The following is a 17319-nucleotide window of genomic DNA, read 5'->3' on the forward strand; positions in this document are numbered from 1 at the left end:
AATCCCAAATATACTCACGTAATTACATTATTGTGTTGTTCGTGTGGGGAGGGGTAAAGGTATAAAATATGTGCCATTTTTATGAGTAGACATGCGAATTACCTGATTATCTTTTTCATTTGTGTTTGGTGTAATACGGGGAGAGGGGTCATAAAACCCTTTTTCAACCTTCCTCATGTGTAATACTTGGTGCAAAAGGTATACAAAAAATGTACGTAAAATTCGTGGTCCGATTGTTGGTGCATGGTGCATCGAAACCTTCCTGCTGGTGGAAATCAACACAAAAAAAACTCACCGAGCAACTTTTCAACTCTGCGCATACATATATATAATATAATATACACATGGGTACCCGACAAAGTGCCGCTGAACATGCAATCAACAACGAAGATTCTGTATACTTCATTATATTTCGAGAGATGTCCCGACAGGTGCATATTAGTGTACACAATCGTCGGTCTCGTCGTATACAAGTATGTCGATTACTTTTGCGTGTTTGGATGTTCGAAAAAAATTGACGTGGGTTGCGAGAGGATGGACTGTAAAAATCGGCTTGTGAAAATTGAACCGGAGGGGGAGGGGGTTTTTGATTTATGTACGCTTATTTTGGTTTTTGAAATAAAAGATTAAATAAAAAGTTTGGCTTCGTGTGTATCATCTTCGACATCATACCGATCAAACGAAATCTGCTGGAAAGTATGGAATGAGCCCACGAACCCGATCGGTAAGCAATAACCCAAATTCTTATTCGAACGTATTATATGTGTTTGGAAAATCTTGTGCAAAACGCTTGGGTACACCCACACGCGTAACGGTCTCGAGTGCAGGAGTACGTGCTTGTACGCACAACCGATCAACCGGTCATTCGGAAAACTCAACCCGGTGTATATATAAATATAAACCTTTGCGAACAACGTCCTTCACCAGCAGAGAGAAGAAGAAATAATGAAACAGCGTATAGATTCAGAGCAAGAAACAACTCACCGAGAATATAAGAGGAAGAAGAAGATGCGTCGTGTCTCGCGGTGTAATGTATACCTGTAGGGTGCAAAGATCCCCTCAAGGCCGATCGAGGGCTTCGACTGCCTCGGCGCTCTCCTTCTTTGTCCCTCCATCTACCACGCGAACTAACGTCTTCTCTATCTCTCTCTTCCTCTTGCATGTATACATATGCATCTGCACCGAGAAGACGTTCCCTCTTTTTTTTCGTATATACCCGTGCACCCATACCATGTGGAGCACTTTCGTTACAGATTTCATATACCTCCTGATGCAGTGATGATCTATACGTGTATAGATGTACGCAAAATGCGCGACTCTTTCTCTCTCCCTTTTCATTGCGTTGGCATATTATGTCGTGTAAGAGAGCTATTTGGGGAGGGAGAGCAAAGACGAAGCAAAGAAGAGCAGAGAAGAAGAAGAAGAAGCTTATAGGAGCTGGTTTTGGTTTTATACTTCGTCCCGGTATGATGTTGTTGCTGCGCCAAAAGGATCGTACCCATACGGCTGTTTCTGTGCACCTGTTGCCACGGTGGTTTCGTATCGATATGTCTCTGATGAATCGATTGGGGCTCGATTTTTCTCCTCCCCAAGTATATAATCTGTTGTCTGATTTCCAATCTTTATCGGGTAAAATCGTCACACGATCTTGTACAGGTTTAACAATCGACGAAACCGATCGCTCTTGAGCGCGGCGCATATAATATAGGAGAAAAAAGCGCACACGCGCGCACAAGCATACACTCATCAACCTCCACAAATCAATCCCGTCCTCGTTTCCCCCTATACTGGGAAGTATATGTACGAAGAGGAGGAGGAGGAAGGTGCATACAGCAAGAAGCAGAAAATCGGCAAAGCCGGTCAGCCGCGGCCACCAGTGTTCCTGATGCGTCGATGTGCGCGTACATCCCCCCTTTTTGTTCGGTACCTCGTGCGCGCTTCGGGAGAATCTCTCTTCGCGTGTAATTAGCCCCAGTCGGAGATCGGTATGTCTGAAAACCGCTCCTCTTCATTTTTTTTTGGCTGTAGCCGACAGAGAGGGAGGGGAATCATTGAATTCGTGCTCCGTAAGTTATATATACACTGCACCTATACATGTCAGATCGGTATGACAACAATTCCAACTTTTATCATCTCGCTCGTACCGCAATGGGTTTCCACTGACGTTCACCATTGGGATGGCCAAGCGGAAATCTTATCGCGGCTGCGTTATAACATTTTGTTTCATTTAACGCGCGCTCGGTTTTCCTCGTCCAACTTAATTATTCTTACCCCCCGTACATTTCAGTTAACGAGCAAAGTGTGTGCAACTGGAAGCTTTCTCAATCTATTTTCATCGTCGACCGATCGCTCGTTATGCACGTACGCACTACATATAGGTAGCCATGTGTGTAAGCACAGAAATGACACCCAAGTCTGATTCATCATCTCTGATTTGTATATCGATCATTTATTTGAAAACTTCACTCCAAGTGGTGCATACATACGTTATTAGATGGCAATAAAAATGACGCTCAGGTATGCCGAAGATCGGTAAGAGTATATACACTAAATGGCCACTCTATGCACTGGACGGGAATATTGCATTACTCACACGTGCTGTGTATCTCAGCCGGCATCGGTGGCTATATTCAACGTATATTTCCTCTCTCCTACTGCTCGTTGCATTATCAACCGAAACAAAGATACACACATCACGATCGCCGGCACTGCAAGAGGAAAGGGGGGGTATAGCAAAGGCTGAGAAATTACATTGTACGTGCAGTCGTTCATTGCCGCGGCTGCCGTCGGCGGCACTGTATATAGCCGCTGATTCACCTTATTTTTGAAAACAACACACTTTGTACATCGAAAAGAGTATATATCCGGAAACAACTCTGTGGTGATATCAAATGCGTTAAGTAGCTCTTAATTGCCAGGCACGAGCCCACGCGATATCGAGATAAGAGTAGACGGTTAGTTGTGCGCCAACGAGCGAGTGGAAACGATCGGAATTTATATAGTTACTGTGCGGTTGATAATTATTGTTCAACAGTTGAATGTACCTGATGTACGATTCACGCGTTGTCTAACGAAATTCTCGTAGAACACATCACAAGATTGTTTCGAGCTGACGACGGGTGTTTATAACATCCCGAAACGCGATGGCTTTCAGCTTGGGTATTGCGTATCACCAGAGCGAACGTGAGATGGACGAGAAGCTGACCAGCATGAAAAAACAAGAGCGGGATCTCCTTTCGTTGCTGTACGGTGATGATTCGGCGATGCCATTGGTCGTCGACGTTGCCGCGACCTTAGCTGCACCCGAGACGAGGTGCGCTGATGGTGCGAACGATACCAGCGATGGCGATCGGTATTTCGGTGCTGATCGAGTGGCCGATGCCGCCAATGGTCCCGGTGTTGCGAGAGAAGACGGTGACGATTGCACCGCCAATGACGTGTCCGGCGCCGAGGCCGATCGAAACGAACCGGTCGACACTTACTTTTCCGACCAGAGGATCCAGATACCGGACAATGACGTGCACGTAAGTTATTGTACACTTTTTATGAACAACACGAAATATGGCACAAACTTGTTTTCAAACGTATTCACGTATGGTTCCAGAGCACGGGGTTCAGCTTCAGGAAATTGTGGGCCTTCACGGGGCCGGGTTTCCTCATGTCCATAGCCTTCCTGGACCCCGGGAACGTGGAGTCCGACCTGCAAGCCGGGACCATAGCCAGTTACAAGGTAAACGAGCCAACGAAATGGCTCCTCGACCCCACGACAACTGGTAAATCAATTTATGTACAACAATTTCGCAATTGCAGCTGTTGTGGGTCTTGTCGGGCGCGACCCTCCTCGGACTGCTCATGCAGAGGTTGAGCGCGCGCCTCGGCGTCGTTACCGGCCTCCATCTGGCGGAGATGTGCCATCGGCAGTTCAGGACAGCGCCGAGGATACTCCTGTGGATCATGACCGAGATCGCCATCATTGGCAGCGACATGCAGGAAGTCATTGGAACCGCCATCGCCATTTACCTCTTGTCCAGTAAAGCGTGGGTGGCTCACGATCATCTATTTTTTACTTACTTCATTTTTTTAACAATAATGAAAAAATACATGTATCTCAGGTTACCCCTGTGGGCGGGCGTGCTGATAACGATTTTGGACACCTTTACCTTTCTCCTTCTCGACAAGTACGGGCTCAGAAAGCTCGAGCTGCTGTTTGGATTTTTCATCACCGTCATGGCCGTGATGTTCGGCTACGAGGTAAGGTTTTACACGCGCGTCCTTTCGAAAATCTATTCTCACGGCCGGATTCGACGTTACAAAAGTACGCAGTGTCGGCACCCCCTACCGGCGAAGTGGTCAAGGGACTGGTGGTACCCTGGTGCGAGGGCTGCGACAAACGTGTCCTGCTACAGGCCGTCGGTATCATCGGTGCTAACGTACAGCCGCACAATCTCCACCTGCACAGTGCCCTCGTCAAAGTAAGTGTGTACATTATGTAGTGTCCTTTGCGCAAAACGTCTCCTCTGGAAACCAAAACAAGCACCGGGGGCCATTTGTGTCATTGTATATAATTATAGTCTCGAGAGATCGACCGGAGGGAGCCCCGTCGAGTCAGGGAGGCCAACAGGTACTTTTTCGTGGAAGCTGCCATCGCCCTGTCCATATCGTTCTTCATCAACCTGTTTGTCATGTCCGTTTTCGCCCAAGGCCTCTTCCAAAGGACCAATTCCGACGTCGTGAGTATACATACACACGTCACCCACCCCTTTGTCCTAATAGTATATGTATAATATGTTACCCTAAACCAATGCATGGTCGCACAGTTCCAGGTGTGTGCGAGCCACAACTTCACCCTGGGCACCAACGTATTTCCGGTAGGCATAATAACAATATTGCATCAAGAGCTCTTCACCGATGATGTACTCATCTTATCATTCGTCATTCGTACAGAACAACACCAAGCCGGTGAGCGCGGACTTGTACAACGGTGGGGTCTACCTGGGCTGTAGGTTCGGGATCCAGGCCATGCTCGTTTGGGCAGTGGGCCTCCTTGCCTCGGGCCAGTCGTCGACGATGACGGGAACCTACGCCGGCCAGTTTGCCATGGAGGGCTTCCTCAACCTCCACTTGCCCCGCTGGAGGCGCGTCCTCCTCACCAGGTCCGTGGCCATTTTGCCGACCTTCCTCGTGGCCTTTTACACGAACGTCGAAGCCATCACCTACTTCAACGACGTTCTGAACGTCCTGATGAGCCTCCAGCTGCCCTTCGCCGCCCTGCCCGTTATAGCCTTCACCGGCAACTCGAGGATCATGGGGGAGTACAAGAACGGGCTGTAAGTGTATACATCCAGCTTTTGGGTTGTCGGAGGCGGGTGTGTGTGTTTTTCGGAACGAAAAGTTGGATTTCAGGTTCAACAATGTGGCAGCCACGACGCTTTCGCTGGCCGTTATCGGCATCAACGTGTACATGGTCTATACGATGGTCCTGGCCGACCTGACGGGACTCGGGGTACTGGTGGTTGTGGTGGTCGCGGTGTTTTACTTGCTGTTCTGCTTGTACCTGATTATCTACCTCGCCATCGGCGTGGGGACTACTTCGCTCAACAAGTGCAAGGTCTGTTATATTTTCATCTATGGATCCAGACACGTGTGTGATTCACATATACTAATATGGTGAACTTTTGTGCAGATCATCTCCGAGTATGTCCGAGGACCGATGGACGGGTCGCTCTTGGAATAGGGAACGCGAACCGTAATCTATCGAAACACAAGTGTGTTTATGGCTATTTCTGTACAATAAATGGTTAAAATGATTGATCGGTGAGAAGCAGAGCAAAAAGCAAAGATTTTGCTCTCTTTGCAAGTGCGTACGTTTATACATAGTTTATGCAGCGGACGGGACTGCGAATGACGATTTAAAATAAAATTTTCATATTTTTCTACAGAAAAGCCAGTGTGCATTGTCAGTTTGTTACGTATAATACCTCACGTACACGGGATCGGAGAAAAAAAGAGCCCATAGCCGTATAAAGTGCGCGTATTTTACAAAGCACCCGAAGAAGAAGAAGAAGAAGAGGGAAGCGTTTCTATTTCGCCTTCGTAGCGTGAAAACGTTTTTCCAAAGCGATTACGCGCGACATGATGAGGTTTAATTTCGAAAAACCCACAAGCAGCTCGATTCGTCACGCGCGCGTGGGTCTATGAAGTCAGAGGGGACTCGAAAGCTCGCAATCATCATCCTTGATTCGAAAAAGCACCACCACCAGGCTGATTCTATACCCCCCTTCCCGGTTTACAACCCTTCCCTTTGGTCATTAAGATAATGGGCTCGCGCTCTCTGGCGTGTACGTAAATGTACGCGCACGCACACACCCCTCGGTTCGTTCCTCTCCAGAGTACAGAATAATCATTATTCCACGCCGAGATTTATGCGGGTACAGACGCTGGGCACGCGCGCGTTCAACAGTTCCACACACGCACTTGATGCGCACGACTCGTTGGGAGCGTTTTTTTTTTTTTTTTTTTTTTTTTTTTTGCGGCGCGGAAATGAAACTGCGTCCTAAGATCTCGTGGTGTAGCAAAGCAACACTTGGACGCACGAGAGTAAAATTAGGTGTACACGCTTACACACGGGTGATGTGGGCCTTTGATGTGGCTTTTGTACGTATGTGTGTATGCGTATACATGTGTGATTCACGTAGTTGCGGTTGATTGTGCGTACATGGCGGGGCCCATGTAAAATAGTCGTTGGGCGAGTGCGAGCTTGCAAGGGAAGGAAGCAAAAGAAAGGATCGGTATGGAAATCGGCAAGGAGAAACGACTTGCAATGGAGAATGAGGGACAAAATACACGTGGTTATGGATTGAACGAGTATATAATTATATGTATAAATGATTTTTAATGGTCTGTTGCCTTGAAATATGCTATCAAAAAATTCCCAGTGCATGATGTAACAACGTTACCCGCGAATACTTCCACAGTCATCATACGCGCGTATCTATTTTTCTCTCGCGCCCTATCCGACCTCTCGTGCAATTTCAATACAATTTGTATGAATTACTCTTTGCTCGCGTAACCATCAGCAGCAGAAGCAGCCAGGAGATGACGATCTCTCTCCCTCTCTCTGGGACTTTTTCACACTTGCTTTGGAATTACCGTAAAGTGATGGGAAAGAAAAAAAAAAAGAAAAAATCTACATACATTGCACTTTGAACAATCGCGAGTCATGGAAGCGGAAATAAAACGCAGCGCAGCGGCTTTGAGAGACATAAGCTGTACGTAAACGTTTCAAGGTGAAATGAAGAAAAAAAATAAGATGAAACAAAAGAAAAGATCTATACTGTACCCACGTATGTGTATGAAGCATAAAGCGGAGGTGGTGCCGATCTTGAGAATCGGTATATCAAAGCAGGTTTGTTCACCCTTATATTAGTTTATGGAGTTTATTATTCTATGGGATTAAAGAAGTTGGGAATGTTGTATTGCCGAGTGGTCTAGGATGCTTTCAGTGACTGATGGCTCGCGTAAGTGTGCGATCATCAAACGTCAAAGCATAGAAAAAAGACAAAAAAAATCGGTATTGTGAAGCCGAGCGTGTCACACCTGCTTCTTTATAAAAAACCGATTCGCTCGCGTAGTCATTCACCCAATGAGCAGAACTATATTATACATATCGCCTCATTTATAGAGCGAAATGAAGAAGAAATCGCGCACATATAGCTCTTCCATCGTTGCAAAAATGCACGGGCGCAAAAGTTCCGCACGATTCTCCATCAGCCGGGTTGGCACCACCGTGAACGTCCCTGCAACAGATTTATGGAGTACACAAGCCGGGCACGCGAGAGAGCGGCCTCTGATCAGAAGAGACCGGTAACGGTGACTGCGCAGACGTTTGCCCGGCCTTTTTCCTCTCTCTCTCTCTCATATACATACACGCTTCCGTTTCTTCTTCTTCTTCTTCTTCTTCTTCTTCTTCGTCCATGCATGCAGCTTTTGCGGAAAAATCAAGCACCACATGTGATCGGCTGCAGCGAGTTTGCGTTTCGTGCAAAAGGACGCGCTTCATAGGTACCGCGCACATGCTGTCGTTCTATATACATATAGATTTGCCTGCCAGTAGTGCGTAGCTGTAAATAATCATGACCTGCCCAAGTTTTAAATTCCACGCGGCGTGCATCTCAAGGCGTGTGTATGTATACGCATTTATAGGTGAGGTTTACACTTACAGTTAGACGAGCGCGTTATATTGCGTATACAAATTGCTCACTTATTGAGCTGGAAAACGTGCACGGAAGCTACTGGTGTGTATATATGCGCCTACAATAATAAGGGACACCGGCAGTGCCGATTATCGACTACTTACGCGGGGAATCGGTAGAAAAATATATAAGTACATCGGGGCTGCACGGAAAAACCTACGGATGATCGAGCGTAAAAAGTTTCGACGGTATAACGTCGTTCAACTGTAACGAATGTCTCGGAATTTAAACGTAATACGAGTAAAAACAAACCATACACCTATATGTATACCGATCTTCGCTCTAACGACTCTATACCCTAGGATGATTTGCCATTCTAATACCGATCCGCGCCCATAACGGAACGGAATGCCCCCTCTCATCGCGAGGTAAGGAAGAGAGAAAAAAAAAAAAAAAAAAAAACGGTACACTCGGAAACGATCGAAAAGTGTTTGTATATATATATACACCATCACTTGATTGCCTAACGTCTCTCTTATTATAGGTATATAAGATACAAACTATGGGTAAACAAAACACGTGGAACACATCGCATTCTTCTCTCCAACCTCATATCCACTACGTTTATAATATATGTATATGAACAAAAGCCTATAGGCACGCCTGTGTATACAGCATCTATATAACATACCGCGAGAGATAAATGCGCCGCGCGTTAATGAAATAATTAACGCTCCCAAGCCTCTCCCCTGAAATTTACATTAGGTACCTGTCGGAAGTGATACAAGTAAGTAGCTGCACCGGAGCTTCTTCTTCTTCTTATTTTTCATTTTATCATTCCTCCTCTTCCTCTCTCTATATATATATATACACACATACACACGTTATATCCACGAAGCATTTGAGATTCATCGTGAGAAGTGTGCGTTTGTAGCCTCTTTTCTCCCTCTCTTTTTCGATTTGAATTTGAAATTAGCGATGTATATAATATATGTGCGCCTGCATGAAATCTATGGTATTATATACCGGCTATACGTATAAGGCAGTGGTAATGAAGCCAAGGAAAATTGCCGATACATCGCGCTCACATGGGAAATGAGCATAGGTGCGGGTGGGGGTCGTCCAACGATCGGTGCACGCGTGTGGCTGTGGCGCGATTACCGATTTATCATTAGCGCGCACGTGCTTATATAAGTAATATGTATGTATGGCCTCGATTTGGCCTTATAACTGATTATATGTTTGGAATTCTCCTTCGGGGCGTGGTAAGTTCATTTGGAGAGAGAGGACAAGAAGAAGAATCTCTATTTGGAATATAAAACGATGAGTGTATACGAGTATAACTTATCACGGCGGGGGCAAGTGTATAATTGAAAGCAGGTCCGAGAGATGAAGATCGGCTTTGCATCGGCATAGCACACACTTACGTAACTATTTGTTTCGCTCGTCTCGCGCACTACGGGAGCGACGAGTGTTTTGTATAACACTGCATAGATTCACCCTCTTGTCTCAATACTTTGTTTGTTGCTCTTCAGTCCCGATTTTTTCGTCTTTGCTACATTTTCACGCGTAAAACAGGTATATCGACACGTAAAATGTTCTCTCCTCACGAGTCACTCCCTTTTCACATCCTGAACTTCAACGCGTACAATCTACACGCACGTTTATCATATATATGTATATATGCACGGGGATGCTCGAAGGCCAGGGTCTTTGTACATAATATAGTATGCATGTATGGGATCGATGTTGCAACATATGTGTCGGGTATACCTATGCATAAAATGTGTTTTACAACGCGCGCGCGTGCAGTATATTATTGTAACTATCATGCAGGTAAAGAGATGGGAGGGCTACCACCAGCATTCCGGGAATGAACATTTTTCTTTTTTCGCTTTCCCAAGAGAGGAAAAAAAGGGTAGGCAAATGATACTCCGTGTTTCGAGGGCACGCGAGAGTACCTATACTAAAAAATAAAAAATAAAATGAAATAAAAATACATGCGAGTGCGTGTAAGGCGCGCGGCTAATGTGTACACGATGCGTGCAACGCGTTTCGATTTTTCTCGCTCGTGATGTGTATAATATTGTGGTATCAAAAGTACTTGTACCTATAAGTATCGATGCATGGGGGGAAATCCGATATTCACGACTCGGTCGGGAGTGCGTGCAGTGCTCTTTTCGACGATGGTAAAAAGTATGTATGGAAATACGCGTGCTTTACACTCCATTTCTCTCTCTCTCCTTTTAGCTCGAGAGTTAAAATTCTCTGTATGGTTTTTCCTCTTGGCTTACCATTAAAAAAAAATACTCACGAGGCAATCAAAGGCTGGTATATTGGCCGTTATGAGGATCGCTCTATGAAAAAAAAAAAACATCCCTTTTACATACCGAACCACAAACGTCAAATAAAAAGGTATCGCACTCCGAGGAGCCTCGTACCGATCTCCGAGTAAAATAACTCTCTCTAAACCTAACACGTGTATATACCTACACTTGTACGCCACACGCGGTAATGGACCCCGAGCCCGTGCAATTTACTCCTAAGCTACTTTAATACACGAGCGAGCGAGCGTATACGCATACAACAGCTATTACACGGTATGCATGTATATAAGCATACATGCACCGGCTCATCGGCCATTATGCCGGTCGCTTGCTCAACTAAACGATCGGCATCACTCGATCGGTTTGCGCGGCCACTCTAATGTTGACTTTATACATATATATATGCGCCACGCGTGACATTTCACCACCTACTACTGTATATATACTATACACAAGTACTACTGTGTACCTTCGTATGGAAGGGTCCATTGAACCTAACTGTCCAAGTACCCGTATATCCCTACATACCGAATGTGTACTGTATACCGCAGCATATGGTACCAGTTGTACTGTATGGGTATAGGTATACACGTTTAGCCGATGCTCTTTATAATATATTAGCTTTGAAAGCACCCTCGAGTATACACATTTGTATTTATATTGTTGCTCCTTTTTTTTTTTCTTTTTTTTTTATAGTACCATCGGCGTTACGATAGGGAGACAAGGAACGCTTACGATAAAAATGCAGCACATCGGTATCCCGTGGGGTGCCTATGGATTACCGATCGCGCGGGACGATTGCACTTGGTGGACTTCCATTTGCAAATTAAATGATGCATCTACTTGAAGTTAGACGAACTTCAACGAAAACGACGTGCCTCAATTCGTAACGGATGACGATGGAGCTTGAATCGTATCGAAATAACTTGTTCCATCGTCTATATAATTATGATTCAACCATATTGGCTTGCAGCTCGAAGCATGTAGTAAAAATCAAAAAATTGAAAATTGTAATCGGCAACGAGTACGCGTACTCTTCCAATGATGAAACACGATCATCCAAGAGGATAACAGCTGTAACCAAGGGTGGTTGAAATAAAAAAATATTTCCGCGCCCCCTCGTTCGCCTTCGATATCAGTTTGATTCTCCGAAAATTACTCAAGGTCGTATCGTCCCCGTCCCTCTGTATAACAACGACACTTGAATCTCGCAGAAAGAAAAAAAAAAAAAAAAAAAAAAAAAACTAGACTCGCGCGCTCACAATATACAAGCTATTTCCCGCGAGACTTCAACTCGCAAGAAGAAAAACTCCGTGAGTAACCAAGTACAACTATACACACTGTGCACCCTCCATAAACATTTCATTCCTCCGACAGTAGGTACGTGATGATGGCACTCGCGTGCCTTTATTCTCACTCTCTCTCGCAAATAAACGTGCAGCCGAGAAATTCTTCGTTTCCCATTCGTAAAACGAAGATAGGTGCGTGCAGGGAAAAAAGTCAATCGGCGCGTGTGTATGAACAATCCGACGTGTGGCAGAGGGCGTTTCGTCAGGCCATTCCCATGCGTATATGCTTATACAGCTGAAAACGCCGCGGTTGTGTGAAAAAAAAAAAAAAAAAAAAGAAGCACTTCACGGATTATGTGTTCCTTTGTCACTCTGTTCTAGATTCACTTTCGTAAACGTATACGATCGAGGGAGGCCGGCTCTCTCAAATTTGGCTTTACATGCACGCACACCCTGTATAAAACATCAGCTCGCAAAGTTGAGCAACTCCGCGAGCGTTTCAACATCCCCGAGTATCTATATTACACTGGCACGCGCGCACATTGTTTGGCTGTTGTTTTTTCCACTCTGACAAAACGATTCTCCTTCTTCGTCGACATATCCAAGAAAAACCGATCGAGCGCCTGGTTTTTCCTTCCCTCGTGGCTGTCGCAAGCCGCCGATACGGCGCAAATAAATAATTGTAAAAACTGGGTATATACGTATGGCTTATCGCCGTATCGTTCCTGGAACAAAAACCCCATCATCTCTCGCCGTCATCGTAAAAATATTTACACCAACAAACGAACAATGGAAGAAATAATCAGTCTTGCCCCCCAAACACCGCCGATCGATCGGAAGGTCATCGCCGACTGCAGCGAAAGATCGGTATAACCCATCATCATCGGTAGCGCGAGAGCTCGCTGGTGCACGTATATCTCGGCTTCGCCATCGTCTCTCGCTCGTGACTCTATTGAAATTTCCCCCCTCCCCTCCCGGCTTATCTTGGGTAAATGTTGACGCGTGTGTGTTTTCGCGTGGGATATGTGATAATGTGATGTGTTTGCCAGGTTGTGCATGGCATACACGCGCATTCCGATGGTTCCTTCTATTGTATTTGGATTGTATATTTTTTTTTTTTTTACATATAGCAATACACCCTATGAATTTGGTGGCCATAACGATGATTTCCACGCTCACTTGGTGTTTAAAGGACAGTAAACGATTGTACGAAGCATAAGAAGATCGGTAAGTAACGTGACGAATGTATAAGAACGAATATGGGGGGGGGGGGGAAGAATAGAAATTGAAAATAATCGCCTCCCCTGTATATACTCCACGTTTGATTGAGTGCTCGATACGCAGTCCCCGAGGGCTGTAAAGATCGCTCCACTCGCACGCGTTCCGAGACTGTACATACGGAACAACCTGTTTGCCTGCCTCGGATGATAAAACGCACACACGCGAGAGAGCTGGTCGGGCGTTCCTCGAGCTTATACATTTGCATGGACTTATGGAAAACGATCGGCAAGTCTACTCGTCGCGAGAGGAAGGGTGGGTATGGGGAAGATGATGAAGAAGAAGAAGACTCTAACGTGATTTCGTCGCCTCTCTCGGCAGCGTGTAGTACGTGGTCTTTTCCGCTTCCTTCCTTTGTCGGCGCTCACCGGGGGAAAAGAAACCGAACGTGACTCCGCGGTGCAAAAGAGAGGTCTTCATTTATTAGATCTTGACTTTTTTTCTTTTTTTCTTTTTTTTCTTTTACCTCGCGATCGATCAACAGGTGATGGCGACGCTAATGCGGAGGTGGGTTGTTTTTCTCTGTCCTCTTAGTGCAGGGACGAGTCCCGAGGTCGTGCCGGTTTTAATTAATGGGATTAAACCTAGCTCGTGCCGATACAGTTTCTAATTGGAAAAACTGCGAGGGACGCTGGAACCGGTCATGGGAGGGCGGAAAAACGCGTTGCTTTTGCGTACACGGCTCTTATTCGCATTTATGTATAATAATGCTTGTAGATATGATGCAAAGGACTGAGTCGTGGGTATATATGTACGCGAACAACCGATCACTCGCCGCTTCACCTCCAAAAGTTGAACGACGAATTGTTGGCTTCTATATAAGATTCGATGAAGCGAGATTAGCGCTAAACCTAATGTGGTTGTTGGTTTTTTTTTTTTTTTTTTTTCTTTCACCAAGGAGGGACCCTGCTTGTCAGAGAGAACAAAAACGTCCTTCGTCCCACCCCGCCTCCAGACAAATAAACTTGCAAAAGGCGCATTTCGCCGAAAAACTAAGCCGCAAAGAAAAAAACAAAGGGGCCGTGCAAGATGATGGATCAGTTTCAACTTTTCTTCGTTCCCCTGCTACTACGCCCCCCATCTATATACATGTACATATATATATACCATATTTATACGCTATGTGGTGACCTTCGCCGAGACTCGTTCACACTGGGACCTTAACTATTGTAGTCTCGCAAACAACGCAAACTCGACTGACAAGGACATGGGGTAAAAACACACAGATTAGCGTTTGAAAAAAAAAAAAAAAAAAAAAAAAAAATGTAATTCAAAGGTACCGATTGTCGGTGATTTCATAAAATATAGCTCCTCGATTATCGAGCACTGGTGCAAAGCACAGATCTCCAAACTAGCCAAGTCGGACAAAACATTCCTGATGTCCCATCGTTCGAACGGTAAACGCATATTTTTATACGTTGCGCTTACGCGTCATGCAACACACGTATACATCCATACCCAAATCGGTATGTGCTTCCGGCTCGATCGACGGAACGGCACTCGAAACGCCACACATAGGCACGCGGCTTATCTACCAAACGCGATCGCAATGCACTCTTTCATGTATTTGTTGTTCGATGAACGAGCAAGTGCACGTGCGTACTTATATATGCGGACGTATGGCCGCGATCGCTCAATTTCAACGTCCCTCTTTTTTCCACGTCAAGGAAATAAAGAACTGTACAAGATGGCATCGTTGCAGTTCACGTGCATGTGTATATACACTTCCTCGTTGTTTCCTTTGTACAACAACAGGTGCGAGGTGCCCAAAAACAATACACCATGGGTATGTGTGCGTGTGTGTAAAACTGAAGATTCTAGATCCGAAGGGCATATATATATACGAGCACACACGCGATTGTTCGCGAGAAGAAGTGCGAACACTGCGAACTGGTGTTGTGCTGAACCTGCGCTGTATACGTGTGTACCTATTGCACGCGGCTATTGTCGATCTCCGCGGGTAGTCCGAGGCTTAATTGTGTGGGCGGGTGATGGCTCGCGCTTCGTTTCCGGGTGAGGATGAGTCGGTGGTGTCTCGAGGAGGAGAGGAAGGGCTGTCGGTTATAACTTTACGCTCGACAGGTCGATCGGCCCGATCGTCAGGTTTTTCGGTCCCCCTCCCCCCCCGCGCTCAGGGGCTGTCTCGGACATTACGCACACGACAATGTTGTCTTCGTCGCTCCATCGTGACGTTTTTCCACTCGAGTTAGGAAAAGAAAAAAAGAAAATTCGTTCTGTACCTCTAAACGCGAGATTTTTGGGGGTTTCGGGCGAGTTTGCGTTCCGGAGCTTTAACGGCGCTCATATATATGTGTACGTAACATTATACCGTTACGGAGAGGAAATTACACTGGGCTCTGGTAAACCTCGCGGCGATTAAGGCACTCGAGCTCGAAACGTCGAAATCCAAGTGGTATACGTGGTTTTCTTTTCGATTTTATTATACACATTGTTGCATCCGGCAAGACTAATTGGAAATCCACCGTGGAGCGCACACTTTGTACATAAAAAATGACGGCACATAATGTATACGCGATACGTATGTATGTGTGTATGGTAGAGGACACGCGGGGAGAGGGAACGTTAAACTTGTATACTGTTGCAGAATCGGCAAAGCGGACGGGCCGAGGCTTGAAAATCGGTTTTCCCCCGCGTCTCACACGTTTTGCGATCGGTATGTTATTTGTTTCAATTTTTCGACGAATTAACGCGCAACTCTTTTGTTTATTAGTATTGTGTATGGATAAAGACGCCAATTTCACGATAAAACCAGCCGTGTATTCGTATTAATTAAAAGCGTCTCTGAGATGCGATCTCGTTTCACGCCACACCGGAATGGCCAAGGTATCGTTCACGCCGACAAACGATTTGAATGATCTTTCAATATTCATTTTCCGACAAATGAACGAGAAAAAGAAATCGTAGCAATTTATTATACCCTGATTCTATGTACGTTGTGCAGGTATACGTACGACGTGACACCTAAGCCATTGACCTTTGTATATTACGACAAGCAAGTATATACCCACAAATAGAGTTGGACCTCGCGTCATATACGTATATACACTTGTACTGTTACATATATAATATATATGTATATATCATATATTGGTCAGCTTCTTTGCTCTCACGCCGGCTCCGGGGGGAGAGAAAGAGGTACTGTTATGTTACTCCTCCAGGGGGGGGGGCGTCGTCCTCTCACTTTGGCACACTTATCGGCACGTTTATATGCCATATGCATGGCTATATGTGTATACCTACTCCACGCGCGCATTCGTGACATTTTCTGAGGTTTTTATGTTTTTCTTTATTGGGCCCCTCCAGGCGTCGACCGAGACCTTGACACGCGCCCGAGAGAGAAAAAGCAACGGGTTTCGGTCGTACATGACTTACATTTATTTGACTGATCAAGCATAAAATATAATTATCTTGTTGAAATTCTTGTTGCGTCTACTTTATCATTTCATGCCAATACATACAAGTGCAAAGAAAGCAAATATCAATTGTTCCCCATGAGATCGGTATTCTCACGCGCGCATGATCGGTAGTAATAAATACCATACATTAAAACGTGACTTGGATACATCATATTACAAATTCAGTATATATAATACGAAAAACACTTGTTGCGTGTTTGTGAGTAAGTAATACATAATTAACAATATTGGTATAACAACAACAACAACAAAACTCCGTATCAGAGATGTGTGATAAATAAATGGAAACAGTGCATGCACTTACCTGCGGCAGTGGGTATATACATATATATGTATATAAACTATACCGACTAATGTAACATTATATGTGCGTGTATAGATTGCGATCGTTTAACTAACTCTCCAACAACGCGTAATTACACCAAGTGGAAGAAGAGATGAATAAGAAGAAGAAAAAAAATCCATGACGGGGGATATGGGATGAGACTCTTTGCCCCTCATTTGTAATATCGTTTGCGTGCAGGTAGATATAATATAAAAAGAAAAGAAAAAAAAAAAAAAAAAAAAAAAAAAAGACGAAACATGATTGTTTTACACTTCGATCGGCCGATCGTGATGTACACGCGCAGCTGATCGTACATACAGCGTGTCCTTCGACCTCATCCCCGACGACGACGTATAGACACAGACGCGTATAAAGAGGTTGTTCCTCTCATCATAGATGTGTATCCACATGCGAGCTTCCTTCGCTATATAATTTATGCGGTGTGCCTATATATGTGTATGTTTTCGTTTG

General features: G+C 45.1%; 2 protein-coding genes across 2 annotated transcripts in view; one reads left to right on the top strand and one right to left on the bottom strand.

Moving 5' to 3' along the window:
• Positions 1–17319, bottom strand: part of LOC106639117 (uncharacterized) — a 39031-nt gene that overhangs the window by 19360 nt on the left and 2352 nt on the right. The window lies entirely within an intron of this gene.
• On the top strand, positions 2792–5901 carry LOC106639082 (protein Malvolio-like). Its single transcript, XM_089594155.1, has 10 exons — positions 2792–3524; positions 3605–3730; positions 3811–4037; positions 4113–4251; positions 4317–4472; positions 4572–4730; positions 4818–4868; positions 4945–5327; positions 5404–5608; positions 5684–5901. The coding sequence occupies exons 1-10, from the start codon at positions 3144–3146 to the stop codon at positions 5732–5734; spliced, it is 1878 nt and encodes a 625-aa protein (XP_089450281.1). The 5' UTR covers positions 2792–3143; the 3' UTR covers positions 5735–5901.

The sequence above is a fragment of the Copidosoma floridanum genome, unplaced genomic scaffold (assembly GCF_036245765.1).
Source record: "Copidosoma floridanum isolate Cflo_tuat_1 unplaced genomic scaffold, Cflo_Japanese_pri ptg000021l, whole genome shotgun sequence".
Lineage (NCBI taxonomy): Eukaryota > Metazoa > Arthropoda > Insecta > Hymenoptera > Encyrtidae > Copidosoma > Copidosoma floridanum.